We start from the raw sequence: 27,610 nt of genomic DNA, 5'->3' as shown, positions 1-27,610 counted from the left end.
GGGAGAGAGAGAGAGAGAGAGAGAGAGAGAGAGGAGAGAGAGAGAGAGAGAGAGAGAGAGAGGAGAGAGAGAGAGAGAAACGACACGCTCTGCGGGCCGATGCGGCGCGAGCGAGTCTGGCTGCCAGATGCGTCAGCGTCAGAGTCAACAGCAACGGAACCGTCGTAAACCGTAGAATCGCACCGAGCCTACGTAAAAATTCCGACAACGCGATGAAAACGAGGGCCGGGATTTAGAAAATCTGAGAAATTCTATTGTAGTAGAATTTCTACCGTTGTAAATCGAACTTTCGTATTTTGGCATATCTTTCGCGACGCAACTCGTACCCGTCCCTCATTTCGAACGAAATCGATTGCCCTAATCGACGCGCGACCGAGGTACGATAAGATAACGGGAGCCAGCGAGCCGTGAGACGCGAGACGTCCGACGATCGTGAAAATTATGACGAGCTGAAACAATCGGAAGGAAGGAAATTTCGCTTCGAGAATAGAGTCGGGAAGAAGATAAACGCGATTCGAGAATCGCAACTGCCTATCGTTTGGATTCTGTTCGCAGCCGGACTGGGTTCCTCCAGAGATCATCGACATGGTGCAAGACGACAAACAACGGTGCATGGAAGAACACGGCACATCGGAAGGTTGGTATCGGATCACGAAACAACTTGTCCCAAAGAGCCGCGGTAACACCCGAAATCGGTTGATCTTCGGATAACAGAGTGTATGTTAAAAAACGTTTGTTCGCGTTTTCCTCGGATATTTGAAACGCGCTTCGAATCTCGCTGTATCATCGACAGCAATCTTTATTCGCTGGTCTCACTCGCCGAGAACGTTGCAATTATCGATGCCCCGAGAAAACGTTTCGAGTAGGAAGAGTTTCAAAGCGGCGTTCAACGCCTGAATCTTGAAATTTCAAATAATCTGTGATTTTGGGGTGCAGCGATGATCCAAGAGGTGGCCCAAGGAAAGATATCGTCGGACAAGTCTGTGACGTGTTACATGTACTGTCTACTGGAAGCATTCAGCTTGGTAAGACGATAATTCACCTTCGAACGAACAATTCCATTCGTACCGATCGATTCACGAACGAGCCGCTCGGTTTAGGTCGACGACGAAGCTAACTTGGAGACGGACATGCTTATGGGATTACTGCCGGAACACTTGCAGGACGTGGCGGAGAATGTTTTGAACAAATGCAACCCCGCAGGTACGCGTTCACTCGTCTACCAGTTTTAAGAGCGAGAGTTGGTTTACCTAACACACCGAGGCCCTTCTAGACTTGCTCGGGGGCGAACCTCCCTAGCAAGCGTCTCGCGCCCCAGCCGTCGCCCGACCAGGAATTTTCTAAAAATCGACATTCTCGAGATCCAACACTTTCGAGTCCTACATTCGAGATTACGAAAGTATCGTAGAATCGAATCCTTTTCGAATAATATCCGGAAACCTCGCAAGTTGCTCGAATTGCTTACGAGCGGCAGGTTACTTCCACTACTATGGAGCAATAGAGGAGGGCATCGGCAGTAAACGCTCGCGAGTAAACGATCGGAAAAATTCTAACGTTCTAATTCGTGGATCAACGTTTTCAGCTGGCAGCGACAACTGCGAGAAGATGTACAATCTTGCTGTGTGCGTCCATCAAGCTGTGCCGGAGGTGAGCGAAATCCAAAGTTTCCGTTTACATATTTTGAAAAGCCGACTATTAGCGAGGCGGTCAATATCCGTGGCATCGAATGGCCAAATGATTAGGCGCGGTCGATGCGAAAAATCTCGGAACCCGTCAACGCGACAGTTCCGGGGTTCTGAAAAATCGGAAGCCCGGAGAGATTGCGCGTGCTCGCGTACAAACGTTGCAGGCGAGGCAAAGCGTGTAAATTGTTCACGCTTCGAGAGAGAACACGATTCGGAAAACTCGCAAGAGAGAACTCTAAGAAACGCGCGTTCGGTTTCGTTTCAGTTGTGGTTCATCGTCTAAATCACGAGGAGAGACAGCGTCGTTTCAACTGGACCAGCGAGGACGGAGTTGGATCACGAAACAAGAAACCGATCGAAAGGATTTACTACTCATCGACATCGACATCGACGGCAACGTAATCGGAATCGGAATCGGAAGCGGAATCTGAAGCGGAATCGCAATCGCAGTCGCAATAGTATTCGCAATCGGAATCAAAATCAGGGAACGCGATCGCATTCGGCGAAGCAAACCCAATGATTTGTACGAAACAGTGCGTATAGATACTATAGTTCATTTAGGATAAATAATTCAGCCTACTAGCTGCCGAATTGTAAATCCGACCCTCGAAAGATAAAAATATATTAACGAGCGAACGAAAGAAACCGACAACTGACTCAAAATTCGTTCGTTCCGCGATGTTCGGGAGATCCCGAATTTCGCGTTCATGCTCCAATTGCTTTGATTTATACGGTTCATTTCTTTCGGTTTAACGGAAACGAAATGGCCGACGAAATCAAGATTTCCCGTTCCACCGAAATGAACGGCGTCTCCTGTTTTTGAGACGCGAAGAAAGGATAAAGGATGGCCAATTTATTTGACAGGCGATCGCTATACGCGGTCAGGGCTCGACCAACGAACGGCTTACGAGGAGCCGTCGCGACTCGTTGCCGCAAAAATTTTCCATGACAATCTAATTCGCGACGCGTTCCGGCACGTTCGGCCCAAATTGCATGTTTACATGTTTTCGGGACGAACGCTCCTCCTCCACCACCTCCCGTCCCACTCCTGACGCAGCACGCGGCTGCCTAAGTGGTATCCTCGGTATTGGGATAATTTTCTGACGACTCGTCCCGCGGAACAACACCAGTTCTTACGCAATACCGGTGCCGCGCGCGATCGCCAGCAAAAAGATGTTACGGTTCAGCGCGAACCTCTACCCGCGGCCAACAAATTCGTGGTCTAGGTCAACAACGCGACAACTACGCGACACGTTTCTCGACGAGCATCTTTGGAACGTGAACCATACTGCTCGAATCTTATCAGTCGATGGATTTGCATCGTCGTTTGATCGGAGATAGAGCAGAAATCTCGCTGGACCTTCAACATTCAAAACTATTTCATCATCCGAAAACGAGTTCCGCGCGCGCGTCGTCGATTCGCCGCGGCTCTAACTGCCGTGCCAACAACCTCAAAAATTTCGTCGAATTAAGCCATTCTATCCGATCCAATTCAAATTGACAAATTCAAGTTACACGTTCACGTCGATTAGCTTGTGAACGCTTTAGCATTGAAAATGCTACCGGTAATGATCCATTCGCTCTTTTGCCGCGAACTTTTCGAGTTTTACTGCGGCGACTGTGACCGATCGAGGAGGATGCGAGGCGAGCGGACTTGAACCCGAATTTCTTGTTACTCGTTTAAATTCAAATCAACCCCGAGCGACCGCGCGTCCAAAACCCTGGCGTCGATGTTCTCCTCGGCCAAGTTCTCCCAGAGATCTTTTCTTACTACCGTTCCCACGCAAACGTGCCATGCGTGATCGTGCAGAAACATTTCGGATCACAATATTTAGGTGAATGAATGAAGGAATTTTGGAAATGACTTGACGCAGCGGAGAAACGGGATGGGTAATTAACATGCTGAGGATCGTTGAAGACTCGCGTAGCTCGCGCGTATATCCGCAGAAATTCGCGAAACGCAGCGCACGTGCGAGCATTTGCATCGACAAAAATGAACAGCATTCAGAATTTATAATTTAAGAAGTAGGCGCAGTATCTCCAGATTTATAGAGTTATAGAAACAGATAGAGGTGCGTAGCTGAGTGCGATGAAAAGAAAACGCGCGAAGCAAGAAGCAAAAGTACACGAGTGCGGGGAGAAAGACGTACGAGTCGAAAGTAAGACGAATAAATATAGGATAATGGCAATGAAGAGAAAAGATCCGAATACAGGCACGAGTAATTCAAGTACGAGGAACAAGACGTGTACGAGTAAAGGAAACAAGTCAGACGAATAGAAATAGAACCAAGTAACAAGTAGAAACAAATAAACATCGAATGAAATATCATCGTCGTTGAATTTCGTGTTCGCGTCCAGTTATAGGCGGCGGATTGTCATCGAAGGGCAGAGAGATCGAAATCGGAATCGGAATCGGAATCAAAATCGGAAGCAGCGTCTGGTCCCGTGCACAGAGAAAAATCCTGAAACGTTTATTTTTACGCGACGGCTGGAAATAGTCGGCTTTAATGAAAGGAGGCACGCGATCGCTGGCCCGTACGTTGCTCCAGTCATGACTCATGTTTCGAACGCGAACGCGGACCCGCAACAAGTACAGGGCATAAGGTCCCCCCCCGTCACGATATTCTCGTGATCGATCGCGGCGAGCCGATCCTAATATCTCCGATTTAGGACTCTCGCCGTGCGACGTGTTCCGGCGACTCGACTCCAGACTGGGGCGCGACTACTCAAAAAGTTGTTTCGCGAGAAAACGCGGCCAGGTGATGCGTACGAAAAAGAAAACAGCATTTTCCGGCTAAACAGAGTTGTTCGTTCGGACAAGATCGGGACAACGGAAAATAACAATTATTGAGTCAGAGGGAAACATCTGCGTACAAGAAAAAGGAATTTCGAGAAACTAATGTACCTTTCGTAGCGGTCGACACAAGTCACGAGTTCGTGCTTCCTCCGTCGACGGTGCAACCGTCAAAATCGCAAGCCCGATTATCTTTGATTCGCAACGATCGATCCGATTGAACTCGACACCGCGCCGCGCCGCGCCGCGATCCTCGGACAAGTAAACCGAAGAAAGATCATTCCGAGGAAACGATGGTCTCTTTGAATAAACGGTTAAACATTGTTATCTCGCGTCGAGACGTAGTTCGAAAAATAAATTGAATTTAGGCGCGGTTGGGGTATTCTTGGAAATCATTGTTCCATTTTGTGAGACGCACGACGAGTTTTAATCGCGGAGCGCAAAGAAAGGACGGATGTAGGTTAGCATGCAAAACCGATGCGACCGCATGTCGTTTGAATCGAGGATGGAGGATAATCGTTTCGTTTCGCATCGTTTTTGTTTTCTTTTCCAATACAACTAGGTCCCACGAATAGTTAATAAGCGTCCGTTACGATGCGGTTTCGAAACAATTTCTTTTTGAAAAGCAAGCGTCGTCGCAGCGGAAAGTGGTATTAAAGTTGAGGCGAAATATCCGTCGCGGTCCACCCGTTAGACGCGAACATTGTATTCGCGCGCACGAAACTATGCTCTTCGATGAGAAAGTTCAAACGAAGCGACACTTTATCGTTAACTTGGACAGTTACATATATCGAAGTAATTAGGATCGAGCTTAGGATATAGAGAGTAGCAATTCGAGAGAGAGAGAGAGAGAGAGAGAGAGAGAGAGAGAGAGAGAGAAAGTACAGTTCTGAAGTATGCTCGAAATTCCCTTCAAACCCCTTTTCGGTCCGTTTTGAAATCCCAACCGTCGCAAAAACTACAATTTCTTTCGTTCGATCGAATCGGATATTACGGAACGATCAGCTAGCTGGCGCTTGTCGCGGGCAACAATATATCCACGGTAGTTTTTAATACCCGCATCAATTATTCGTGCAATGAGCATTATATCGCGGTGTAGCATATTCGAACGCGGACACGCGAGCGACGACGAAATCATTTGTTGCAACCGAAACGGAACAAAAAGCTCAACTATCTGTTAGCAGTTTCGCCGGGTTGCACATAAGACAGAGGCCTCGTTAGGTTATATTGAAATTTCTAGGCTCGCGTTCGTGGTTAAACCTACGGCGGCCGCGTTGCAAATTGAACCGTTGGTTCCGTAGAACGTCGAAAATCCTTTACCTCTACGACGCAAAACTTTGAGCGGACGCTCAGGACTCTGACGCTAGGAAATAAATCGTACCAATAGACCGACGTACACAACTCAATGAATTTTCATCGAAATCGAAACAATTCGATCAAATAAATAACGCGATAGCGTTCGTCCAACGTTTGTCGCACGAGCTTCATAAAAATAGGTAAAAAAGACTTGGACGCGTCGCGTCGGGAAAACTTCGCGACAACTTGAACCAATCTCTCCGAGTGTTCCGTCGCTGACGGTGCGACGCGACCGGCGCGAAACAGCGAGCCGAGGAAGATGCGGAAGTGTAGGCGGTGTGAGCAAAAGGTGCGCAACAAAAGGAGACGAAAGGATAATATTGAACAGCTACACAGCGACTAAAGTCGATGTTAAATGGGCAAGTATACCTGAAGGTCGTTCGGGAGAGCGGCGGTGTGCGTCGATGCGTGCTCTTTCGCGTCGTTCCCGCAATTCGCGTTGTTGTTTACGTTCGGCAGGGAGCCGCCCGCCCTGAACTGATTCACCAGGTTAATGTACAGGTGTTTCCCGTTGGACTGCGGTGGGCTGCCGCCGGCGCTTTGCACGGACAGCGGGGTCTCCAGAACCCCGGATGATCCCGTGGGGCTGGCGGCCACCGAGCTGCTCGCCGAGGCGACCTAAGCAGGTCCATCGTTCATATCGTCGCCGGGTATTTCGAATACAATCAGTAGAACGTCGAACACGATGCACGATCTACGATCTACGACCTACGTCCTACGATCTACGATCTACAATCTACAATCTACAATCTACGATCTACAGAAACCTCTCGTCCTTGCATTCTGCGTAAATATCTACTTGTTACGTACCAGGTCGCTCGTTCCACTCATACGCACTTCATACGCTCTCTCTCTCTCTCTCTCGCGCGCGCGAGCGCGCGCGCGTAGCACAGGCTCGTGCGCACACGCGCACAGTTGCGCAGGGGGACTGCAAACCGATCAAGCGAGTCTTGCGTGTATGTACAGACAGTCGTGAAAGCAATAATAATCGATGCTATACAAATTTCAAGACGTTCGGTTCGACGAAGACCCGAAAAATTGTTAAAAGCAGAGTTTGTTAAACCCTCGACTATTATCACCAATACGCATAACTGCTGCCCAATTATTTATCCCTCCGCGGTGATAATTCGATTGTTTGTATCTTCAACTTTTTTTTTTACCAATAGAAAACACGAGGCCAACTTTCGATTTCCTGCGGCACCAATAATTTTCCAAGCTTTTTGTTTTCTGCTTTCTATAAACTTTCTGCCAATCCACTAGTTTCCCGACACCCTGTACATCAGCGAATCGATCGATTTCCAGAGGTTGTGGAACTTTCGTGGGTGGATTAACCACTTTCGAAAGAAGGAACCCGTGTTCGTCGCGCAAACATCATCGCAATATCTGTCCGCCCAGCTCCTATTGCTCCACAATTTACAGTTTTAGCTTACATCTTACAGCATAACGAAAATACGTTACGAATCGAGGCGGGCAATAATTGCGAATCCGAGTGTATTCCAGGTGTTTTCCTCCGAGAACCACAGTCGTAATCGTCGGTTTCGCGAGACGAAAGATGCGCCAACGATTCGAGAGCTCCCACGACAACGCGCTACGAGCTTCTTACGAATCGAGCCGTCGAGTCGTTGCAGAGTCGACCCGCAAACGGGATCTTTCGTACCGTCATCCGTGAAAACCATGTTTTGTCTTGAACAACGCCATTGTTCGAACGCGCGAAACCATCCGGTTATCCGATTACAAAAAGAAAGATAAAAATATCGTACTCCGATCGAGCAATTGGTACGGAACAGTTTGCAAGTAGATCTCAAGTTCAATGGCAGAACCGTCAGGATTCGCGAACCCACGGGTCACGAGAAATGATTGATCAGCTTAAACAGACAGCGAAGACAGCAAAGAGAAGGTGGGCTGAATTGAAATTTTTCGACCAGGCGGTTCGACGAACCCTACCGCATCGCATCCTATTATAGTATGTACAGTTGACTCTGGCTCTCAACCGGTCAGGTGTTTCGTTCTCCTTCCACGCGATCCCATGTTTCATCGGGGACGATAATATTTCCAATAATATTTCCACAACCGCACAGGCGATCTTCCTTCTTTGATATTCTAATTGTCATTTGTCGTTATACGCACGTCCGCGAAAAGAAAGTATAACTGGCAACTTGACAAACATTTTAGAGAATCCGAATCTCCACCCTATCGATCGAGAGTCGAACCAATCTGAAATGCCGCGAGGAGTACATAATCGCGAGCCTGTATCTCGAGACAATTGGCTGGTCCGCGATCGCTGAGCCGACCTGTACGAGACGCCATACATTACGCCGGCACGCAATAATAGAACATGGTCTGCAAGAAAGTTTCCATCTCCTCGAACAACCGTTCCAATCGCTCCGGGGATACACGCTGGCACTTCGCGAACTTGCAGCCGGAAATTAATAATATTTAGAATCTCGAACAATCGACTGCGTGAATCCGCGGAGCGCGAATCTGGATCGAGAGATGGTACTACGACGGTGTTTCTTTGATTCCTTGGCTCGAGATCGTTCTCGAAGATGTCACACGCACGGACAGCGCGTTTTCTACCGCAGACCTCTGCGTACCACTCGAACCGTGATTCGATAAAACAGGTTCTACTCTCCCTCTCTCTCCTCTCTACAGCTCTCTCATATCCGCTCTCCGTCTTTCTATCGTGGTCTCGTCACAAAATTCGTTCCACGGCCGGATTCCAGCACACGATCGATCCCGTCGCGGTCGGCCACAGAAATTTCGGAGACTTTTGGAGGAATGTAACTAGGGGCTCGCGAAAGGACCGCGAAAGATCGTATAGTAGTAACCACAGACATCGAGTCAAATTAGCTAAATTTCCTAAAACCTCTCCACGTAAATTTTTTGAACGTGGGATCAACGCGAGGTCAAGTGGGATTACTGTTTCCTCCTTTGCACAAAGTGTCCGATGCGAGCGTCACATTCCTTTATCGTCCCACGAGATCTCGGAAATACCAAACGATTTCTTAAAAAATTAAACGACATCCACGTTCGAACACTTCAATGCCTGCTGAATTTTTCGACACCGATGGAACGCTTCCGAAATGAAAATTGAAAGTTGTCGCTGTAATCACTTTAAAGATTGCAGTAATTGCTGCGATTTTTAGCTGCGAAACGAGTTGCATCGTCTAGCCAATGGCAACGGCAGAAAACGCTTAGGAAAGAAATACAGGAAACCGAACAATTCTGCCGATTATAACGGCACACGTTTCGCGATAAACATAAAACAGTCGCGAATTGCTTCGCTTCTATGCACAGTCAAAGTACCCTAAGTAATCTTTCTATCTCGGGTGCAACTTAGTGACGCACCGGTATACATATGTACAATGTTTGCGTACGTATAGTTCCAAGTCCCGAACAGTGCGGTCAGGGAAATGAACTACGCGAGGCAACGCGTGCGCAAGGTGTCCCGCGCAGCGGTGTGGAACGTTTACCGAGTGTGAATGTTGTACGGTTCCGAACTATGAATTACAATGTCCGCCCGATAGTCGTCCCGCATCGCTGCGTAGTACGTTCATTTTTCCGACTGCTCCGGTCCCGAGTCCCGAGTCCCGAGTCCCGGCATTAACGGCGAGCTTGCCACGTTGTCGGCGTCAACGCTTTCCAAAATATAAGGGAGCCGACTCGATGGACCCAGAAATCGTGTCGACTCGAGTTCTCCGATGCAACGTGAAACACTTATGCAGATAAGGGAATGAAAATTGACGTCCGAGAAGAGTGCCTTACGGTCGAGCAAAACTTGCGACGAGTTTTTCAAATTGCGAAACTTGGTTTCGACGGAAAGGGGAAAAAAAAGGATTATCACAAATTGCATATCCCCATATTTTTTCATCAGTTAGATTGATAATATCTTTACATTCCTCCAGCAATGTTTCAACTAATTCTAATATCTCGTTGACTTGTCGGCGCGTCGAATATGCGCGATACGACTTGTCTCGATGTCGTTGCAGAGATGAACGCGAGCCCTATTACGCATCAATCGATTCAACTGACTACTAATCGTAGCGTTCGTAATCGTTATCGAGATCCTTAACGGTACAGTGATTCAAAGGCCTGGATTTTGTCTGTTCGATTCAAAAATCGCCGTCCGAATCGGAAAACGTTCCAGAGTTGTGCACGTTCAGCACACCTCTCGTTTTTATTGTCGCGTGCAACCCCTCTCCTTCCATTCTTCCTTCCTTCCTTCCTTCCTTCCTCCCATTTCACGTATTCACTGCGCGACACGTCGAACCGTTCGTCTCGTACGCGAACCCGAACGCGAACGCAAAGCTCGTGCGAAAAGCATTCGGTACAATGTATGCAGAACGTTTGACGAATTCATGACTCTCCGGCTGGCAGCTGTAACTGCAGCAGCAGCTGCAGTCGCAGTTGTAGTTTATAAATGCAAACATTCGCCGACTGGAGTACTTTTCGGCTGTAAAACCGTGGCACGAGACCCTCGCGATTCGGTTGACCCGTGCCTCGCGTTGCTCCATCTCCACGCGGATTCATTCAAGCTATTTTACAAAATACACTCGTTTTCTTATTTATCCGCTTGATCTCGAGTGAAACGTTTCGAGTACTACGCACGCTAAAGGCACATTGGTTCTGTATTCGGTCGATGCAACTGGAATCCAATCGAAGTAGATATGACAGTTTTTGCGGCTTTAGCACCGCTCTCTTCTACTTTGAATTCTCCTAGTTCCGGCTAATCGTATCGACAACTAAACACAGAGAGGCTGTGCGGTTTAAGACGTTGGTGGTGAAAACACCGAACAAAATCGTTCTTTTAGATTTTCGAAAAACAATAGCCACGTCTGGTTCGATCGACACCTGTAATGTTGCACGAGGGCACTCGACCCGGTCTGCGTAAATACTCTACCCAGCGAAATGCTGCGCCGACGAAACGTTTCATTTATACGCTCTTTTATATAACGGACTTTCGCGCGAATGCCGGCGCGGATAATTGTTTGCTGCCCAAACATCCGATGATTCCGTACGATGCGAGAAACAAACTAATATACGGAATCTGCCATGGCGGACCAGCTGATCCGCGATCCGACGACTTCCATTATATAGCGAAGCGCACTCGAAACGCTTATCTCGCGTTCCCTGCGAGGAAAAATCTCGCAGATCGAATTCAATAATATCCAAGGAATTCAGTAATCGTTCAAGGATCCTCAAAGTTTAAATCCGAAAAAGAAAGCGAGAAAAAATATCTAAAAAGGATTAAACGCGGCTTAACAATATTTGCAAATTTTGATCGCAATCGCGTCGACACGGATCGAGATATCGCGCCGCACCTATCAATTGTTTTCAAATTTCTCGTTTTAAGATAAACACCTTTGAAACGCCTCTCCGACTTTCGAACCATGCAAAGTCGACATTTCAAACTTTCATTTTACAGACTTTGAACCTCGTTCGAGCAGGAAGAAGTTTTTCAATTCGCATCGATACGATTACTATCAAATATTAACGAATCGCGTCATTGCTGATCAGTGAATTTGCTGTAAACCGCTGGGTGTCATCGAAGAAAATTAAAGTGACCGTATCGTGTAGGGCCGGCTTGGCCTGCCTCCGCCTAGTCTTGCCTGATCTCGCCTGGCCTCACCGCGAAAAATTCGACGCGGATGAAGCTGTTCGCGCGCGGCGCGATAAGGCGACCGCGACCGCGGTCGCGATCCTGCTAACGGTCGAGCAACGAGTACGAAGTTACAACGTCTCTATCGCAACTTCCGCGTTCAACAGAATGTTACGTAATGGTAGCACGGTTATCGGTGGCGCGAAAAACGCGGCAAATCAGCGACATTCAAGCGACGCAATAAACGTAGCAACGCGTGAAAGAGGGCGCTTCAAGCACCGACTACGGCCTGCTCCTTGTCATTTTAAATGAAATATTGCAACCAATTCGGAATCAATGTTCAAACTGACTTTAAAGCTCGCAATCCATATACTTGTTAACGTGTGTATAGTTACTTTTAGTCCTTCTAGGGTCGACGTGTTCGAGGACATTTCGAGGATCTAGTAGGTACCGGCTATATAGTTTCGGATAACGATTACGCAGATGGAAAGTTGCACCTTTAAACGATTTCATATAGACTTGTAAAAGATTATCTTCGTAGTAAAAGAAGGAAACTCTGGAGGAGGAATAAAATTCCCTCACCCTAATAAGTTCCAGAAACAAAAGTTTAACAGAAACGAATCGCTTCGATTCTTCTCAAGTCCTTATTACGGTTGCGCTTACGCGACACATCCTTCCGGGTCGATGTTACCCCAGCAATGTCTTCGATAGAATTTCTTCGCGTTATTCATTCTAGAAAAGTTTTCGAAACTGCAAAGTGTATTCCAAATTAGCCCCAAGTCCTACCGAAATCATCGCAAGTCCGAAAGCCATAGACCAAGAAACATACCACGAAAGGTTTCGTAACTCCATGACTCGTATAACTCGTAACTAAAGTTTGCCCTTGCAATTGGTCTCGCGTCTCCCGTCTCACGTCTCGCGTGCGGCCTTTAAAGACACGTGGCGCAGAGTCGCGCGTCGTCCACGTGGGCTCTCCGGCGACGCGACGCGACGCGACGCGACGCGACGCGCGACAACCGAAAGGTAAACAAGGGAATATACATTTTTGTACTACACACACGGATGATCGGAAACAAAATCGCGTTGCAATCGAAATAGAAATGCGATTTCTTTTGAACCAATTTGGAACAAAGAACCACCGAAACAACAATATAATAGAAAAACGGCTGAAACGGGGCAAGGGAAATTTCAGAATTCGAATCGTTTTCGAATCAAATATGTCGCGATATACAAAAGCGAATATTTCTATCGCTCGCAAAATTTGACGAACCAATCGCTTCGTCAACTCGACATCGTTAATCTAATCCAATTAACGTAACCGAGCAACCAGTGTCAAACACCTGACAACTCCGTCTCGTATTAATACATGATAACATACTTTGACGGTTATACATAGCGTTCGTCGTCGTCGTCATCGAATCAAACGACTCCTTCAGAGAGTGTTGAATAAAACTGCATCGTGCAAATTGTAAATTGTTTGTGCGAGTGTGATAAAAGACTGTTCTTCGTCTGTTTATGAAACACACCGGATCAACTGCCGAGTGTTTGTTCATATTCAGTTGGTCCCGGAATCTCGCAAATCGGTTCGCTCTTACCATGTACAAGTAGCTTAATAACAATAACCGATCGGGAATGGCCCTGTCCACCAATTCAGTTTGCAAACGTAAAAGTCGTGACAACCTGATTCATTCACGCGCGAGTAAATCCATTTCGATCGGACTCCGTCCCGAACGTTCGTTAACCGAGACACGTGAACACGAAAGACGCAGTTTCAACGGTTTGGCGTGCACATACATATATTGCTCGCAACCAAGCACACACGTAGCGAACCCAACCTAACCGACACTGGCAGTCGGTGGAAATACCTCGAGGGCCGGTGAACGATAGGACACAAGAAGGAGGGAGGAAGCAGAGAGAAAGAAAGAGAGAGAGAGAGAGAGAGAGAGAGAGAGAGAGAGAGAGAGAGAAAGCCGAACGGGTCGCGCACATTTTCGTCGAGCAACAGTTCATTCGGACCGGATCGATCGCGGACTGCAAAGTATGTCGCGCCTGATAGAAAAACATAAGCGCCGTTTTTCGCGCGATACACAAAGCAACTTCTGTCATTCGATTTCAATCGCCAAGCGCCACGTTGGACGAATCCGCTTCGATCGAGGTATCGAAACGATTCGTGTCAGGAAAATGTATCGCACGCGGCACAGTCGATTCTCGAACGAGTCAGCAGGATGGACGGAATCGTTGATCGTATGCATGCGTCTGCATTTATTAGAAACTTGCAGAATGGATGTTAGCTGACAAGCACAAAACCCGTTTGACATAGAGTATACCAGACAATGTATGCTCATGTATATACGTCTATTCGTTCATCCTTTTCGAGAGAAACGCGTACAGATGCAGAGACACGAAGACGACGACGAACACGGATCATCATGCTACGACTACGACTACTACGACGACGACGACGGAGGTTAAGAGGAAGGGGGAAAGAGAAGGGATGCTGTATGTGTGTGTGCGCGCGCGTATTTGTATGAAACGGTGTGGCAGCGCGAGCGTGTCATGTATGTAGATAGTCGTGTGTAAACCTAGCCACGCACTCATGTACACGCACGTCTGTACAGTGAGGATACAAAGACCACAGTCGCATAAAGCATAAATACTATACAATACCGGACAACCACGGCGCAACGAGGAAGGAGAGGGAGAAAAAGAGAGAGCGAGAGAGAGCACTCGTTGTTGTTTACGTTCTTAACATCTGAGCCGAGGGTAGCGTATAGAGCAGCATACCACGGCGTGTCCCCCTCAATGGCAAGGACCTACTGGTATTTCCTTACTCTGCTTGTGACGTCTGAAACCTCTCGCATGATCGCCTCGAACGCTGCCCTCTCCTGCGCCTCCTTCTGTTTGTGCAACGCGATCTTGTCACTGAATTTTCGTGGATTCGCCATGATGGCTCGGGCCACCAGGTTCCTCTAACACACTCGCGAGTTTCTATGCGTGCACCCACTCGACCCGTGCCCGTGGCGCGCCTCAGGCTGCTCGCGCGCGCGTCTCCCTTTTCCTTACCGATCGCACCAATAAGGGCTCTACTAATTTACAACACACCGCACGATAGAACCCGTAACCCACTGCCTTCTGGATGGCACTGCCGATCACTGATACGCAAGATTATGCGGCGCAGCGCGCCACGCGCATCGCGCAGGAGCCGCTTTTCGCGGGCCCATTGGTTGCACCGTACCCCCACTGCCCTGTCGCAGCCGGAATAAAAAACCAACGACAATTTTCCGGGGTGTTCCGAAATGTTAGCTTGCTTCAACTTCAACATCATCACCATTATCATTGCCATCGCCATTGCCATAGCCATCGTCATCGTCATCGTCATCGCCATTGCCATCGCCATCGCCATTGCCTCTGTTCGCTTCAATTCGTCTCTTCGATGCTTTTCGATTTTTATTGCTTGTCGTAGTCGTTCTACGCACGGTGGGTAAAACAGATTGAATCATTGTAGACGAAGAACATGCATTCTGCAGGTGGAACTTGTATCGTACATGGAAAGCGTTTTTATGGAATCAAAAATTTTCATGATTCCGTAATTTCGGACCTGTTTACGGACAGTGTTACCACTTTTCCAACTTGATTCCCGCAAAAAGACTGCCGGGAGAAATTGGGAACACTGAAAAGTGCGGCAATATTTGAAACACAATATAAGAAATGATAAAGAATTTTACGCTACTCGATCAGTTATTTTATATAATTCGACATTGTTACACTTTTTATGTGAACTTCGCATTTACATATTTTGTACACGTAATTAATTACTTTGCACATGACATTGATTGATGCTCCTCGAAAAATACAGTGTTCCCCTCTGTAAAAATAAATGCTCCTTACGGAGTGTTCCAAAAGGCTTCAGATTTATACACAACATAGGCGGATAAACAAATTGAGCGCCTACTGTAACAAACTCCGAAGACTAAAATCTATGATGTTTCTTTTTGTTTTATATCTGGACTCGAAAACAATTTTTAAAATTGTTTCAGTTCCTTTCCCATGAAATGCAATTATTTATAAATTATTCTAAATTGTAAAGTAAGTTCTAATTAGCCTGCTTATGTTTATTCGTATGTAAATTTCTTTCCAGATATGACATATAAATAGAAAACGTATTGAAACATTAAATGTTAGAAAACAAGTATATTTTAAATATTTTATTTTTTTTTACACGAAAATACGTATTACATATGTATGTATAAAAATAGTTTCTGTATGCATCTGTGTAGTTTAGTTGCAATTGATTGACTCATTCGATTCAGCCCATCTACTGTTATCAATCGAGAAGAATATATGTACATTTATTGATACAAGTGTGTGGATACGTGTATACGTGTAATATTTCATTTTCATTCCAATTCCGAATTGTTCCGAATTCTGAATCTGAATCTGAATCATACTAGGTAATAGAGATATTTACATTTTCCTTGTACACGTTGAGGAAAGTGTAAACGATGTCGAAAGTAAATTCATTCAGAAAACTTCTAGAGAAGTAGTCTTTCATTCAACTACAATGCACATTTAATATTCGACAATGTCAATAATGGCACAATTTGACGAAAACGCAACTATTGAATGTTTACCTGTGGATGTGTATAAAGACTTGATTAATGCACTCGACAAAGATTCAGCATGGATAACATTAGCGAACCATGTAGCTGAACAACTTCAGTACCCACGGTAATAAGAAATTATTTCTATAGTTAAATGATAAAACAGCACAAATCATATTTTGAAAATTTTCTATCTCTTTTTTAACCAAGATCTTTAACTAGCAACATCTTTGAAATGAGAACGACTTATGTTATTTTATATCTATCTTATAGCAGTAAAATTTTCCTGAACGATTTAAGGATTTCAATATTTTATCATCCTGGATTTACAGGGTTCTGTGGGTGCAGACTTTGAAAGAAACAAAAGCACCGCATGATACCCCAGGGGAAAGACTGCTTTTCGAATTGAATATTAAAATGTGCACTATAGAAATCTTGCGTATATTATTAGATGATTGTGGACTACGTAATGTTATGTCTATTATAGCTGATTCAGGTATACTTTTGATGGCTTAACTTTTCCCGGCATTGTTAATTTATATAGTACGTATATCTTTAGAACCTCTGCAAATTATCACTCAACCAACTGAAAAAATAGGAAACAATGTCTTAAACGTATCGTTTGGTCGACATCTTCGTTTGATTTGTAAAGCAGTGGGAATGCCACCTCCTAGTTATTCATGGTATCATGAAAATAGGCAATTACAAGATTCCACCTCTCAGGAACTGGACATAATTGTTGACAGGTATAATGTTTTTATTGTTACTAAGGTCTAGGTCCAAGTAGTTTCCAACTATGCAACAAATCTGACTCCACATATTTCAAAGTGTTTCTCAAGCAGGAGAATATAAATGTAAAGTGTCTCAAATTAAACACAATGGTATTCTTGTATCCACCTTGACTTCGAACGCTGTACATGTACAAATATGTTCTGTACCTGTTACGATAGAAGAACAGCCGCAGCCAATTTTGGAAGTCAAAGAGGGAGAAGATTTTACAATATATTGTAAAGCTGAAGGTAATCCTGAGCCACAATATCAATGGTTCCAAGACAATGCTAAATTAGAAAGTGAAACTACTAACATATTGCATGTAAGTAACCTGATAAATTCATTTATTTACTGCATTAAGTGAAATTCATTCGTGCATCAAACTATATATTGTTCCAGATAAAACAATTTAGTTCTAGACACGAAGGAAAATATTATTGTTATATTTATAACAATGTCAGCGAGATTTATACAGATAGATCTCTGGTTATGGTAATAGCTATAGATATGTATCTAAGGCCTCACATAGCATATTTCAACATATTAACCATTCGTTATCAACGTTTCATAGACGTATCTTCCGAGATTGAAAGCAGTTGCAAAAAGAGCATTAATTATCGCAAATGGAGACTATTATACCCAGGAACCTCTTTCAACTCCTACAAACGATGGTGCTTATATTGCCACTCTGCTCAAAGAAATCGGTTTCGAGGTGATTTGTTTGAAGGACTTAACTTTAACTCAAATGAAAAATGCCATACAATTGTTTAGTAAACTATTAGTTGGCGGTGTTTATGGTAAGATATCGAAATTTTCAAATACAGGAAATATACAATTAAATAATTGCTCGGTTTTGATAGGCTTATTCTATTATGCTGGTCATGGCTTCAAGATGCAAGAAAGTTACATGTTAGCAGTGGATGCTCCAGAAATATATCTAAGGAAAAATGCTATATGTGAAAGTGAACTATTAGCATCGTTTCTTCAAAGTGATCCTGAGTTATTAATTGTTATCTTGGACATGTGTCAAGTATCACCTTCGAAGCAAGTTATCTTCCTTTGTTTAATTATGTCCTATTGTCTCTGTGTTAACGTTATAATATATATTTTCAGGGAATTTAATTCTGAGATATATAATGAAGTACCGATCGTGACTGAATACAAGAGTAAGAAAAATCTTCGAAATTTACTTCAAGCATATTCCACGTCCGGTCATAGACCCAGTTACGAAAGATTAAACAGTAAATACGGTTTATACATGACTCATCTGAGTAAATATATTACCAAAGACATACCAGTTACAAAATTGTTTGAAAAAGTAGGAAAATGTATGTCAATATACTATTACATACGGTATATGATGCGTAGTGTATGGTATATCGTATATCGTATATCGTATACACCAAGCGCTCGTACTGCGATCATGCTTTCAATCTAACGACCATCTTCATGATTTCAGCTATAGATAGTTGTTTCCTGGGCATGGAACGAAATCAAATTCCAATGTTCGCATCTTCTATTACAAAACCATTTCGATTGACTGATGCTGTGCATAAAAGTAATGTTAATTATATTTATGTTAGAAAGAGATTATCGCTTTCACTTATACACAATAAAACGTTGCAGATAATCATACGCCTGACATTAGTGATTTCGATAAACTTACATTACTTCCAATAACGATGGCCGATGTCACTTTTCAAACAGCAAATATACGCATAAAAGTTACTATATCATTCGTGGAGCCTTACTTGAATATAATAAAAATTGAAGCAGCAAATTCTCAACACATGCAAATCAACTATTTCAATTCCGTTTCTGCGACACGGAACAATTTGTATCAAGATCAAAGGAAAAATGAGTGTTGCATTCACAATCCTCAAATTAATAAGGTAATCTCTGCTCCCTTTCTCCATCTTCATAATTAGAGGTATTTTTTCATAGCTATAGTTTTTTGTAGGGGCCGTTAATTATTTCTATATCGAAACATGGGACACATCTTAGCGCAACAAAATTGTATCTACAAAATTACATATCACCTCTACTGAAGTACATAGGCTCTTAACTGTACATATTACATACATACGTATAATCAGATTTTTATTGTATAGTTTCTAAGGAAGAAAACAATTATATGCAACTCGCTATCATATGAAAATGCAATTAAATAAAACTACTAAATTTTTTAATAGGTACATACATTTCAGTTTTTACATTTAATGCCACTGTGGTAACTACGCCCACTCGAATCATTGAGAGAAAGATCATGAAGTCTGAAAAATAAAACGAATAGAATAATTTTTTTATCCATAAACCTAAAATCTATGATATTTGTTCTACTCTATCTCTGATACGCTACTACATTATTTTGTCAAAGGATATATTTACTGATGTAAAATGATTGGCTATTGTAACTATCCATGGTCCACCCACACCATTATTATAACATCTTTGAAATGTGTAGTTAATCGTTATTAGATGTACATTGTTGTTTTCAACGATTCCTCTGTATATATCTTTTGGATCCTTGTCATGCATATTTGAATTACAGTAAAAACCTAATTGTGAAATTTCAACGATTTTATCGCAATCTGTAATAAACCCACATAACATGAGAATTATTAAATCCTAATAGTATCATTCTTCTAAGATATATACGCTTAGTTGTCTACACTGATAAGATTTTCTATAGCTTACTCATTCCAACTGCAACTCTATGATCTTTTATAGCCATACCAACATTGATATAACATATCAAATTCTTATCGGTTACTGGAATTAGATTTCTCTGTTCTGTTGTCAACCGATCAACCCTCATTTTTAGCATTTCTATCGTAATCTCATCTACAAGGCCATCTAATTCTTCGTAACTTCTTGCAGCTAATGCCTGTGATATTGTGATAATTGCCTACGAATAACACAATAGATTTATTTTAAAATTATCAAGGTGGTTCAATAAATTAGCAAAGATATCATACCTGCTTTGATCCATCCGTGAACTCCTGGAAGTTGAACGTCTTGTCAATAAGCATTTGAACTTGAGCAGTGTACATGAATCGGTAAATAAAGGAAAGCATCGTAGGAAATTTATATAGCGGGATATTCATTAATGGTGGTAGAAATGGAATTTCATCCGTCGCGCTACTAAATGGCCGGTAATAAGTTCTATCATCTCGATTCATTAAACCGGCACAGTTTACATTTGTAAAATTCTTTATTACTTTTCTGTTAATCCGATTCTTACTATTAATAAACAAGGTTGCAAATTCACGCACTTGCGAGCGAAATGTATATTTTTTAAACATTAAAGAGAACATTTTGTGTAATATTTCATTTCAGTACGAACGAAGAATTATGTATGTAAAGTAGTTATCTAACCTATACAATTTCAATATTAATGCAATATTTATCCACTATAATAACACATAAATCTCTGAAGGCAGTATAAAATATTTCAATCAACAAATTCGTATTTCAAAACAGGTAAATTTATTCATATTTTAAATTTAAACTAATATTTCGTTTTATATAGAACCATTGAATACATATGTTTACAGAGCATCACAGGCACAAGGTTTTTGTGTCATAATACTACAGACTTGAGACTCGAGACTATTTCAGTATTGAGACTCGGTTTAGTACTGAACAATACTGGTATCGAACTATACTGTGCACTATATACCAAGAGTATGTGTCTCGAGTACACTACGAGTAGTTAAACATACTGTGTACTAAGCAGTAGAATACAGCTTCATCATATTGAATCATACCGGGCACAAATGGTTTCGAAGTATGGAGTACGGTACAGAAACGTTCTTTCTTTGATTGGTTAAGGATTCACAGCCAAGTACTGTCCTCACAGTTTTAGATAAAGGGAGGAAATGACGAGTGAACAAGAGAGCATGACATCAGCACACTACGAGCGAAATCAGTTACACGGATGATCAATATAGCTTGTTTTCGCATTATCATGCTTGCAGTCTCGTTCTTTTTGCGCATCCGTTTATCCGGTGCTCCATCTGGAACAACGATATTCTACTTGTACTTGTCTCGTTGGATTCTCAAAATTCAAAAATATATATATGTTTGTGGGGAATGTTTCGACAAGTTGAATAGGATCAGAATCAACGTTGCAAATGAATAATGGAACTTGAACCTCAAGTTCTCAAGTCTCAATTCCTGCAAACTTCTCTGGCCGCAGTTCGTTCCGCTGGTGATAATAGAAGTAGAAAATGTTTTGCCCTGATTGACCGAAAATACAATGTTAAGACAGAACTTACTGAGGATTTGTTGCGCAGTAGAATGGTGGGGATAGAAGCGCTTGCTTAGAGAGGAAATAAAACGTGCTGGAATTGGAACTGTGTACATACATACACAAAAGTGTATATGCCATAGTTATATGTATACATATCCTGTGTGCATGTATAATGGCTCTGGTTCGGGTTCGGGCAACCAATCGCGACTACGCAGTTACCGTTTACCGCCTCGACGATTTTGCCGCGCAAACGTTACGACCATCTTTCGTAATATTCTTAATTGAATGTCGTTTGGCGTTTAAGTTAGTTCTTGTGTTTCACTGTTCTGATAGTTTGTTTCATTAAGTGAGAAACAATTAAATTACGAAATATTCTAGAATTACCGAATTCATGATATATATTTACTACATTTATAATTCAGTGATAACATGTTACTTTATTGTTGATAAACATTCCAAATAGGAGATTATACCTAACTAAAGCGGGTCTTAATTTTCATAACAATCTGTTTTATTGGTAATTCGTACTGTTAGAAGTTTAAAATCATTTTAGGTTGTGAATATGGAATGAAAACAATTTAACATTGTGTACAAATACAGCATAATCATTTCAACAACCTGGTATTAAATTATATTATACATAGTAAAGATATTACATTTCATAAATTTGTCGTCATTTCAACGTATTTGATGAGCAAAATCTATATGTAATTCATGACGTACTGCTGTTTTAGGTAAATTCGTAAAAAATGATTGAATCTGACCATAGCGACAAAGACAGTCTCAATGATTCTCTGGATATGAACGAGCATACGAAGAAGAGATCACGCGAAGAAAGTGGAGAGGATGATAAAGCACATTCCTCTCTCAAAAAGTTATGTACTTCCCATGATAAGATCACACTCGAAGAAAACAAGTCTGAATATAAAACAGAAATGAATGGTGACATTACAGATAACAAGGAAGATGCAAAAGATGCAAGTGTCTCCACTGGAAGTATAAAAGACACAAATGCTTTTAGCAATGAAGATGTGAAATGTGCAGATACAATAGGAAAAGACATAAATGGAGATTCAAAAGTACTCGATACAAAATCCGAAAATGAAAAGAAAGAAATTTATAGCATCGACAACGTAAGAAAACTCGAAGCTAAATATTCAACCGATAGCGAATATAAGGTAAGAAATTAGGCATTTAATAGATATCTTAATTGGATATATTGTATTTTATAATACTTTTTCTTTCTTTCATACAAAAGGATAGTGTTCCTGTAGAATCTGAGATAGATGTCGATATAAAGGAAGTAAACACAAACAATGAAGAAACCAAGGAAGAAAGACTCAACCTTAAGACAAAAAGAAAACGTGATAAACCACAAGTAGACAATGCAGAAGTGGTAGAAGGATTAGAACTTTCAGTGGAATGTGCAAGCGATAGAGAATCTTCGAGTTCTTCTGAATCAGAAAATGAAAAGGAAAAAAAACCTAAAGCAAAGACAATAATTGTTAAGGCCAAGCCTAATGATTCGGAACTCGACATTAGTTCTTCCGAAGCAGAAAAATCAGATTTGCAAGATGCTTCTGAAGTGAAACCCAAACAAAATATAAAGAAAGGGAAAAGAAAGGCTCGAACTTCTTTTAGTAAATCAACAGATGGTAATTCCGAAGAAAACGATGACGTTTCCGATGAAGACTACAGTCCTCGAACTAAAAGAAAACTTAAGAAAACACTTGCAAACAAAAGAAAATCATCGTCTGAAACAAAAGTGAGTAATGATAAAGTGAAAAAAATGGATCAACAAGTAGATGAAAATGTAGAGGAGGAGGAAGAGGAGAATTCTGATACAATAGATGATCTGAAAACAGAGCAAGTTTCAAGTATGAAAAAGCTGAAATCAAGCGACAGAAAAATAGAAATGTTGAAAAAGTACATCAGAACTGCGGGAATACGTGTTAAATCTTACAACACTGTGTGGGCTGGATGTAAGTCAGGTGCTGCAAAAGTAAGGTGTCTCCAAGAATTACTAGAAAAAAATGGAGTCACAGGAAAGCCAACGTTAGAAAAGTGCAAGAAGGTTAAAGAATTGAATGAGAAACTCAAAGATATCGCCGAATTGAATACAAGTAACATTATATCGGAAGGTTGAGAAATTTATTCAGATTCGTTAATGAACATCTAAGTATATACATGTCAATAATGATCCCTTAATTACGGTGTATTAATTTTTTAGGACGTATCACACGTGCTCAACGGAAGAGAGAAACTCCCACGGAACATCGTGAAGTACGTAGTACTTTGAAGAGAGTTTTAAGAGTTGTTGATAGCGACTCAGAATAAAGTCTAAGAAAACTTTCGAATAAATACTCGGGAAATGTTTATATAAAATGTATGCGCATTGATTATTCACTTATCTGAACACGGTAAATATATTTCTTTACATTTGGTTACGATATGGCTAAAAAACGAATTACAATATAAAACTGAACATATAGATATAATTATATTCTAGAACAGTCGTAGGTACTAAAACAAACTTCACCACAGAGGTATTATATAGCAGAAAAGTTAGTTTTCATTTTTAACAGGACATTAATTTTGTTCGCTTAAGAAAGAATCACTATACGATGGAATTATTCGCATTCAAGAAGTCATCGGTGTTTGAATAATTGAATATGTATGCAGCAAACAATTATTCTATTTTTATTTTAAATTATAAGTTGTTATAGATCTTCGTATGAAATATTGCAGAAGCAATACAACAGAATGTAGACCTTTCTTGTTCCGAGCGTTCCATGTATCTTGTTATATTATAATTTATACAATATACATGATTCATAGCACATGTAATTGTAGGCCATTTTTTATAGAAGTATCATAGATTTTAGTAATAATATATTTTAATAATGTCAAAAACTGTGAATATACAAATTATGTATAATTAAAATAAACGTTTTTACTAAATACAATTTAAATATAGTTTATGAATGTCACAATCGATAACGACATTCTGCATATGTTGAAAAATATATTCTAAAAATTGTATAAAAATGTTTATTCATATAGTCTTTTCTTGCAGTTAGTAAAGAATATAGAAGATAAAGTAATGGTTATATCGTTGGCTGCCGGAACATTGCAATACATTCTTTGCTGCAGAATAATTTCTTATCTTTAATTGCTGTTCGAGCTTGTAATAAATTCTTTTTACAAATATAACAGCAAAAGCATTCTCCTGTTGCATGAAAATTTAAATCTTTCAATGCAACACCTTGCTGATCCGCAGCAATTACATTGTAGCACGTACTACATGTTTTGGCATATGTCTTTTGATAGCATGGGAGACACAATGGACGATCATTTTCTGTGGTATATTGTTTCCCAGCTAAAGGAATATCACAATCCCAACAACAAAAATGTTTCACGTGGTAATTGTGTCCTTCAGCAACGGTATACTCTCGTAAGAAAATAAGCTAAAAAATTGAAATGAGAATTATATGTAAAATATGAAAATGATTGGAAATGTTAATAGAAAATGCAATTACTACCTCATCACAAGCGAAGCATCTAGGGATCCCCATAAGCGATGCCAAATCTCTTCCACAATATAATTTATTTTTATAGTAGAAGTATACTAGATCTACTAATAGTTCGTTACACGTATTGCAAACGAAACATCCAGGATGCCACATAGCGTTTTTAGCTTTTTCCGCAATTACAGCCACATCCCCAACGCTTATTATTTCTTCGCATCCATGACATTTCTGTTGCTTAACAGAATTCTTTGTTAGATTTTCCACTGTACCTGTAAGGTGTCCTGTTTGGTTTGTGTTTGTATTAACACCATGAACAGTACTTTGACAAGGAAATACGTGATTATGTAATTTCTCAGAATTTATAATAGTAGATGGTACTGTAAAGTTGTTTAATTTTGTTTGATGGCTGCTTGCACACGTTTGAGACAGTGGATCTGGTAAAGATGTATTTTCCATTAAATTAAAGCGTGATGCCATTGTATCGAGCGGAGTTGACTGAAGACTTTGTGACACAGTTCTTAATACTTCATTCTTTGCTTCTATTACCTTCGATTCAATAGTGTTTTTTCCCGTTGATTTGTGCCTTTGATCAATAAGTTTGTTTTGTGATAGTATCGATACATTGGATGGATATTTTGTTATAGAAATAACAGCTTTTACATCATTCTCGTTATCAGTATTTATACTTTGAGACGTAACGTTACTTTTCAATGAACTACCGTTAGCAAAATCTTTTGCAAAACTGGGTACATTACATGGTACCTGCGATTGATGACTTCCTTGATTACCATACTTGTTTGTAAGCTTCTCTCGTATGAACATCAAATCCTTTTGATCTAATGTACTACCAATTATGTCATTAGCATGTACCATACTAGGTGGAAGTAATGCATCTGCTAATATAGATTCTGCTATATGGGTATCATCATCCAGTGATTTCAAATGCGAGGGAGAAATAGATAGATTCTTAAATTTACTTGATTCTTCGAAATATTCTAATGAGTTTTCAGAAGGCAATGTTACATTGGAATTTAAATGACTGGCTATAGAAACTTCTTCGCACGTAATATTGTTACAATTAGTATTGACCTTTTGAGAATCAATTATAGAAACACCCTTATTGTATACTCCGCTTTTAACTAGTTCCGACTTCACTATTTCACAATTATTACTAATTTTATCACATTTCTCACGAATTGGTGTCATGCTAGAATTATTTAATGTTGCTGAAACAGGCAACAGTGATTCATGGTTGTTTAATTTTGCATGTAAATCTTTTCTATATGGCGTTTTGGACATGAAGCTACTTGGTGTACGTAATTGTACCATGGTAGTTTGTACGTTGTGCTTATTCTGTGGATCGTAGAGTTGCATATCGGTGGCATTAGCAGGTGTCATTAACAACAAATCAAATGGTCGAGCACTTAGCATCTGTCGAGTAAAAAAATTAATTGATACAACTATTTATCAACGATACAATCGTACTTTTAATAAATTAATTTACCTTTGTCACTGTCCCTTGACCTACATATTTCTTTATATTTTCCAAATACTTTTCAAAATGTTTCTTTTCTTGATCGCTTAATTTATCACAAACTTCATAATCTATATCATGAAGCGGTAACTGCTTTTGCAGTAACTGTCTTCTCAAGGCTGCACCTGCTGACCCTTTGATCGGTAGTTTTTCTACAGGTAAAGCTTTCATATATTCTGCAGCAATTTCTTTCGTTGTATCTGGTGGAATCCATTCAAATGCCTCTTGCGCCTGTTCCTTTTGATTATGTATGTGTAATACTAAAAGAGAGTATACCGCACTGTATTTGACAAAATTATTTACTTTATACCATATTATTGACAAAAGTATTTACGCGTTGACTTTTTCTTATATTTCTTGGACGATCCAAACAACAAATCGAATTGTGGAAAATCTTCGTCAATCACATCATGGTCGTCTTTGCTGCATTTACAGTTTTTACAAGTTTTTCTCCAAAAATGTAAATCCAAACCTGGACATGTATCTTTGCAAATGACGCAAGAAGCTCCTGCTCCAGCTTCATGTGCCAATCGAGGCTAAATAAAAAATACATACATTCAAAATTGTAGCAAAGAGGAACATTTATGTAACTAATAGCAAATTTAGGAAATCTTAGACATCATAACAATCGATTATTTCATGAAAGGAATCTGGTATTAAATAATTAAAATCAATAAATAAATTAATCAATTGATGTTCATGATTAAAAAATCTTGATCATCGAAAATCACGACTCATTAAATCACTTGATAAAGATTAACCATAAATTAACTATTGCAAATATTAATCGTTGATTACCGATCGCTGATTAAAAATATTAATTTTCATTGCTTATTAACTACAAAACTTTTACTTCAAAGTACATTTAAGTTCTCTTATAGAATAAAGTATGAATAATTAACAGATAAGATAAAGTTTTTATATTTTAGGCTCACCTTCCTTTTTCGATTTTCTAATTCTAGCAACCATTTCGGATGATCACTTGTCTCTATGTCGGTCATACTTAGTTGATTCGTTGCTAAGTATTAAACTTAGACTTATTTAACTAGACGCAAACGAATTTAATCGGAAAGATTCTTTGAGATGAGACACACACTTATTCGGTTTCTTCACTTTTCCATAAACGCATGACTCACCGCTGATGTTTCATACATGCTTTCTGTTATCATGCATTTCCTCGAAACATTTACTTTTGTACCCTTCGAATATCTTGCACGCGTAAACATATTTAGTATAATATCTATAAATAACCAAAATTTGGTGCCACGTATTAAATACTAAACTGACTTGTGTCGTTTAGATAATATGAATGTACATTCAAATTTATTATTTTACGAGACCACGGCACCCCCTGTACCACTTGTTCTTATTTGTGTTTACAATACAACAGTAATACGTATGAATAGTGTCGTAGACATTGGTGTGGTACAAGCAATTGTGGCAGGGGGGAGGGCCTGATGGTATAAATACAAATGCACAGTGATG

General features: G+C 40.9%; 6 protein-coding genes across 14 annotated transcripts in view; 3 read left to right on the top strand and 3 right to left on the bottom strand.

Moving 5' to 3' along the window:
- Obp1 (odorant binding protein 1) overlaps positions 1-2,330 on the top strand; it is a 4,158-nt gene extending 1,828 nt beyond the window's left edge. Inside the window, exons 2-6 of the mRNA XM_078192360.1 lie at positions 556-637; positions 937-1,025; positions 1,101-1,203; positions 1,583-1,647; positions 1,951-2,330. Coding sequence (XP_078048486.1) covers positions 556-637; positions 937-1,025; positions 1,101-1,203; positions 1,583-1,647; positions 1,951-1,968 — 357 coding nt within the window. The 3' untranslated portion in view covers positions 1,969-2,330. The remainder of the gene's footprint in view (positions 1-555; positions 638-936; positions 1,026-1,100; positions 1,204-1,582; positions 1,648-1,950) is intronic.
- Positions 1-14,668, bottom strand: part of Crtc (CREB-regulated transcription coactivator) — a 54,415-nt gene extending 39,747 nt beyond the window's left edge. For 2 of the 5 annotated variants that reach the window (XM_078192358.1, XM_078192356.1), the window contains exons 1-2: positions 14,266-14,668; positions 6,205-6,453 (exon numbers count right to left, since the gene is read on the bottom strand). In XM_078192358.1, coding sequence (XP_078048484.1) covers positions 6,205-6,453; positions 14,266-14,379 — 363 coding nt within the window. In that variant the 5' untranslated portion in view covers positions 14,380-14,668. The remainder of the gene's footprint in view (positions 1-6,204; positions 6,454-14,265) is intronic. The other 3 variants (XM_078192357.1, XM_078192355.1, XM_078192359.1) reach the window with 3 other exon arrangements.
- Positions 14,669-15,698: 1,030 nt separating this feature from the next.
- Positions 15,699-19,001, top strand: LOC144476158 (mucosa-associated lymphoid tissue lymphoma translocation protein 1). 2 transcript variants are annotated; one of them, XM_078192792.1, is made up of 11 exons: positions 15,702-16,162; positions 16,368-16,531; positions 16,595-16,781; positions 16,864-17,128; positions 17,206-17,298; positions 17,378-17,603; positions 17,667-17,850; positions 17,920-18,134; positions 18,266-18,364; positions 18,433-18,698; positions 18,767-19,001. In XM_078192792.1, exons 1-11 carry the CDS (start codon positions 16,017-16,019, stop codon positions 18,869-18,871), a joined length of 1,950 nt encoding a protein of 649 aa, XP_078048918.1. In that variant the 5' UTR covers positions 15,702-16,016; the 3' UTR covers positions 18,872-19,001. The 2 variants fall into 2 exon arrangements, with proteins under 2 accessions (XP_078048917.1, XP_078048918.1); XM_078192791.1 differs by having other exon boundaries at positions 15,699-16,162; positions 17,667-18,134.
- LOC144476164 (m-AAA protease-interacting protein 1, mitochondrial) lies at positions 18,784-20,393 on the bottom strand. Of its 2 annotated transcripts, XR_013494980.1 has the most exons (5): positions 19,785-20,393; positions 19,504-19,714; positions 19,195-19,397; positions 19,007-19,079; positions 18,784-18,920 (listed from the first exon to the last, which is right to left on the bottom strand). XR_013494980.1 is itself a non-coding variant. In XM_078192805.1 (4 exons), exons 1-4 carry the CDS (start codon positions 20,121-20,123, stop codon positions 19,071-19,073), a joined length of 762 nt encoding a protein of 253 aa, XP_078048931.1. In that variant the 5' UTR covers positions 20,124-20,393; the 3' UTR covers positions 18,944-19,070. The 2 variants fall into 2 exon arrangements, 1 of the variants encoding a protein (XP_078048931.1); XM_078192805.1 differs by lacking the exon at positions 18,784-18,920 and having other exon boundaries at positions 18,944-19,079.
- A 94-nt stretch (positions 20,394-20,487) lies between these two features.
- LOC144476162 (uncharacterized) lies at positions 20,488-23,431 on the top strand. 2 transcript variants are annotated; one of them, XM_078192803.1, is made up of 4 exons: positions 20,488-20,608; positions 21,796-22,239; positions 22,320-23,202; positions 23,292-23,431. In XM_078192803.1, exons 2-4 carry the CDS (start codon positions 21,811-21,813, stop codon positions 23,396-23,398), a joined length of 1,419 nt encoding a protein of 472 aa, XP_078048929.1. In that variant the 5' UTR covers positions 20,488-20,608; positions 21,796-21,810; the 3' UTR covers positions 23,399-23,431. The 2 variants fall into 2 exon arrangements, with proteins under 2 accessions (XP_078048929.1, XP_078048928.1); XM_078192802.1 differs by lacking the exon at positions 20,488-20,608 and adding an exon at positions 21,234-21,682.
- Positions 23,432-23,460: 29 nt separating this feature from the next.
- On the bottom strand, positions 23,461-27,201 carry Tes (testin LIM domain protein). 2 transcript variants are annotated; one of them, XM_078192789.1, is made up of 5 exons: positions 27,061-27,201; positions 26,460-26,661; positions 26,096-26,385; positions 24,604-26,022; positions 23,461-24,528 (listed from the first exon to the last, which is right to left on the bottom strand). In XM_078192789.1, exons 1-5 carry the CDS (start codon positions 27,124-27,126, stop codon positions 24,169-24,171), a joined length of 2,337 nt encoding a protein of 778 aa, XP_078048915.1. In that variant the 5' UTR covers positions 27,127-27,201; the 3' UTR covers positions 23,461-24,168. The 2 variants fall into 2 exon arrangements, with proteins under 2 accessions (XP_078048915.1, XP_078048916.1); XM_078192790.1 differs by lacking the exon at positions 26,460-26,661 and having other exon boundaries at positions 27,061-27,170.
- Between the last annotated feature and the right edge of the window lie 409 nt (positions 27,202-27,610).

This window comes from Augochlora pura, chromosome 10, assembly GCF_028453695.1.
Source record: "Augochlora pura isolate Apur16 chromosome 10, APUR_v2.2.1, whole genome shotgun sequence".
NCBI lineage: Eukaryota > Metazoa > Arthropoda > Insecta > Hymenoptera > Halictidae > Augochlora > Augochlora pura.
The sequence above is the reverse complement of the archived record's forward strand: the minus strand, read 5'-3'. Positions and strand labels throughout refer to the sequence as shown.